The sequence below is a fragment of the Danio rerio genome, chromosome 9 (assembly GCF_052040795.2).
Source record: "Danio rerio strain M-AB ecotype USA chromosome 9, GRCz13ab, whole genome shotgun sequence".
NCBI classification, from domain to species: Eukaryota; Metazoa; Chordata; class Actinopteri; order Cypriniformes; family Danionidae; genus Danio; species Danio rerio.
In genome coordinates, this window is record NC_141029.1 from 44,592,241 (window position 1) to 44,596,599 (window position 4,359).

Below are 4,359 nucleotides of genomic sequence, written 5' to 3' on the forward strand. Positions count from 1 at the left end.
TTAAATAATTTGATATGACAATGATTTAAACAGAACTTTCAATTCAGATCATCTCTTAGGACTGTCAGATTGGGGTTGACTGATAAAGTTTATAAATGTGTGTGTGTGTGTGTGCGTGTGTGTGTGTGTGTGTGTGTGTGTGTGTGTGTGTGTGTGTGTGTGTGTGTGTGTGTGTGTGTGTGTGTGCGTGCGTGGTTTAACATTGTGTGCTGTCTTAAAAATGCAAGCTAAAGTAAAAGAAAAGATATTTGCAGTGATGCAATAGAAAAATTTCTACCATAAATATAATCTTTAAACTAATGTTTAGGTTTCTTAGTAAAAATACACTTGCTTGTGAGGATTGTTTATTTTTTAAAGATGTAGGTATGTATCAGTAACTGTCAAGATCAAAATAGTTTTTTGAAATCATAATTTGTAGATGGCATGAAATTAATTTCAGTAATTTTAAAATGTCTATACAAAACATTAGTTGCATATTTCTGTACTTAATTTAAATTAGGGCTGCGCAATATACATTTTAGTGTTGATATGATAATGTGATCATTTAGTGACATTGTGAGTATAAATGTTGACTCTGGATTATAACTGATCATTTCGCAAGTGTTTTTTGAGGCATGTGCCTGTGTTCAGTCTTTTTATTATCTTTATGTAAGAAAGTTTATGTTGGGGAAAAAACTGTTTAAACTTGCTTGTTTTTACACAGTATATTTTAAATATTTTGCTAAAGAAAAATCTAAAATATTGTAATTTTTTATTATTTAATTGTTATTGTAATTATAAATGTATTAAATTATAATTTTTATTTCATAAGGCAAATAAAAATATTTTTCATCTGGGGCATTTGAAAATTTCCTTGGCATTTAGCCCTTTATAAGTCTAAAATTTCATTCATAACGGTCTTAATTTCATTTGTATATTTTTCTTTTTCGAAAATATCTATGCTTGTAGATTGTTTATTATATTTTGTGCATTACACTACAGAATCATCCCAATCAATCTAAGAATGATCAATTCTTTCCAAATATAGTAGGTATTCTCATCTAGTAAAATTGTAGTCGGATTGCAATATACTGTTTATCGCAGAGTAAAAAAATATTGCAATGTTAGATTTTTCCAATATTGTGCAGCTCTACTTCAAAAAGAATCTGTGGTGCAATGTAAAACATTTTAATAATACACTGAAGCAGATACAACTTGTTTTTTGTTACATGTATAAACAATTAGCATGACACATTTTGTACAAGTATTTAAGTCAACTTTATTCAAAATTTAGTGGTGTAAGATCTTCAATCACGATGTGAAAAGCATCTTGTGGAGATTGTCAAGTGCACTGATGGTGTGATAATGTCTCTGTCTGTTTACAGTTCATCATGGTTGTAAATATTGTATTCCTTTAGTGATAAGGTCCCATCAGCATCGTGATCATTTTTAAGAAACACATCTGCCACAACATCATCAAAATAGGATTCATCTTTGTGGGTCTGCAATTTCTTGGCTTCCATTTTCAGGTACTCTTTAATCTGCAAATCCAAAATGAAAATAAATGTAACAAAAATGTAAACGCTAAAGGAACATTTATTAATAAGACAAATATGAACACTTCAATTTTATCTATAAGCATTGTTAAATGTGTACTATACCTCTTCTTTTGTCAGTTCCTTGTTGTTGTCAACATCCATTTCCTTGAAGGCTTCTATGCTGCGTGGTCCTCTGCTTATGTGCAACAGCTCCACCTCAAAGATCACTGTTGCATTTGGAGGAACAGGACCTGCTCCACCACAAAAAGGTTAAACGCTCAATTCAAGTCTGAACGTCTCAATTATAAATATATACATCTATATTTATCTACATTCTATATATATTTTTTTGGATTGTGTGTTGAAATAATGAAGAAAGATCTAAACAAGTTAATGTGATCTGAAATGGTTTAAAGAACTTTAAAATGTTTCTATAACATATTAAATAGATATGTATAGCAATGGACTGTTTCAGAAAATATTTTACTACAGGGTATCCGCGGGGTCTTAAAAACTCCTAAATAAACTAAAATCTCAAAATCTAAACTTTAGACTTTAAAAAGTCCTAAATTTACTGAAATATTGTGTTGTAGGTCGTTTTTAAACAGGTCTTAATTTTCATTTGTTCATGTATTGCTTCCCAATCTGACCAACACCTATACAATTACCAACAATCCATCTCAATAAAACTTTATTTATTTAAAAAGGTCATTTTTAAATCTATTTATCATAATGGTTTAATTATTTCCTTACAATAACATTTGTTTAAAAGTACTCCATGTATTTACTACTGGGGACACTGACCTGGACAGATAGTTGTGCATAGATTTAGTTTTGTTCATTCTTTTTATTATATATTTTTAAAGAAAGTTTATGTTGTTTGTTGGTTGTTGCTTCTTTTTACACAATATGTTTAAATATTTTGCTATGGAAATATCTAAAATATTCTAAGTTTTTGTTATTAAATTATAATTGTAATAATAAATGTATTAAATAATTTTTTTTATCTGATAGGGCAAATAAAAATCTTTTCCATCTGGGGCATTTGAAAAATTCTTTGGCATTTACCCATTTATCTGTAAATTTAGTCTTAAAAATGTCTTAAATTTAATATGGTGAAACCTGCAGAAGCTCTGTACTATTAATCATAATTATTGAACATTTGATGTTTTTGAAATGTATTTGATCAAATAAAATACAGTGGGAACAGCAGTACTGTGAAATAATATTTACATGTAAAATAACTGTTTTTATGGGACTAAAATGTAGCCAGTGCATTTCCATGGTTTTCAATTTTCAGTAACACAATAACCTTTAGAAATCATTCTAGTAGCTGATTGCTGCTCTAGTTTAATAATGTATTGTTGGGGCTCAAGCAGACACTCTATTATTTTCCATCTGCCTATTATAGGCCGAGATAAAACCATTGGGTAAAACGACCTACCGTTTCCCTTCTCGCCGTACGCCAGAGAAGGAGGAATTGTAACTTTTCTCTTCTCGCCTGGACACATGTCTTGGAGCGCCACATCGAGACCTTTAATAATGTTTCCTACGCCTAACACAAACCAGTGTGGGTGACCCTTCTCTGTCGTTCGACTGGAGAATGAAAAAGAACAACTTTAAAGTTACTTAAATGCAAACGAAACGACTTTTTTCATCTGTTAGCCTAAGTTACGCAACTACTGCTAGAATCATCTTTATAACGTTGCCTGGAGCAAATTAATATCAGCTGAATTATATATTAAACCCAACAAAACATGTTTACCTGCAATAGAACTGAGATCCGTCTTTTGCCAGAAATCCATCATAATGCGCGTTAAGCATGTCTCCTCTTTTGGCTTTCTGGCTGCAGTTTTCTGGCAGAAACGTAACCTCAATTTTGACATCTTCATTTGTTTCATTTGCACGAATTATTGTGATGAAGGGATAGAGCGCTTGTAAAGACAAAATCAAGCAAAAATAAAATAAAAAGCGCAGGAACATCTTGCACATCTGTCGGCGTGGCGCCGGGCCGGGCAGCTGATGACGCGGCAGTACCGCCCACTGCTCAGATTTGGGGTGTTGGGTTTATAGGAGTTAAAGCAAACTCTACATTTGAAAGATTTGAGCTTTGAGTGAGAGTGTAATTGGATAGTTAACCCTTAATACGTGTGTTTTTAAGTACACAAGACACGAACGGGGTACAAAAAATATCCCATTAAGAACTGCATTTATTTATTTATTTTTGCGTTATTCAAAAATGTTAAATATGCAAATTATTAATAAATATTAGCCTATTTCTAACACAAAAATCTAGACAAGTCAGCTGAAAAAAAAAAACTCGTAAAACTTTGGTAAAACTTTAAACATTTATATTATTTAAAAAAATAGAAAGAAAAATGGAGACTTAAATAATATTTAAATCACTATACAATACTGTTCATATTATTATTATTATTATTATACAAAGTATATTTCTGCCTTAAGTCAGTAACTTAGGCAGTAATTCATTCATTTATTTTATTTTCAGCTTAGTCCCTTTATTAATCCGGTGTCACCACAGTGGAATGAACCGCAAACTTATCCAGCACATGTTTTACGCAGCGGATGCCTTTCCAGCTGCAACCCATCCCTGGGAAACATCCATACACACTCATAAACTGCAAACAATTTAGCCTACCCAATTCAGCTGCACTGCATGTCTTTGGACTGTGGGGGAAACTGGAACAGCAGGAGGAAACCCATGTGGACACGGGGGGAGCATGCAAACTCCACACAGAAATGTCAACTGACCCAGCTAAGGCTTGAACCAGCAACCTTCTTGCTGTGTGGCGACAGCACTACTGACTGCACCACCGTGTCA

General features: G+C 32.4%; 1 protein-coding gene across 1 annotated transcript; it reads right to left on the reverse strand.

Moving 5' to 3' along the window:
• Positions 1–1,151: 1,151 nt before the first annotated feature.
• On the reverse strand, positions 1,152–3,500 carry fkbp7 (FKBP prolyl isomerase 7). Its single transcript, NM_001004506.1, is given in 4 exon segments — positions 1,152–1,520; positions 1,641–1,768; positions 2,962–3,113; positions 3,283–3,500. Coding segments are annotated over 4 exon segments (660 nt in total). The 3' UTR covers positions 1,152–1,358.
• Between the last annotated feature and the right edge of the window lie 859 nt (positions 3,501–4,359).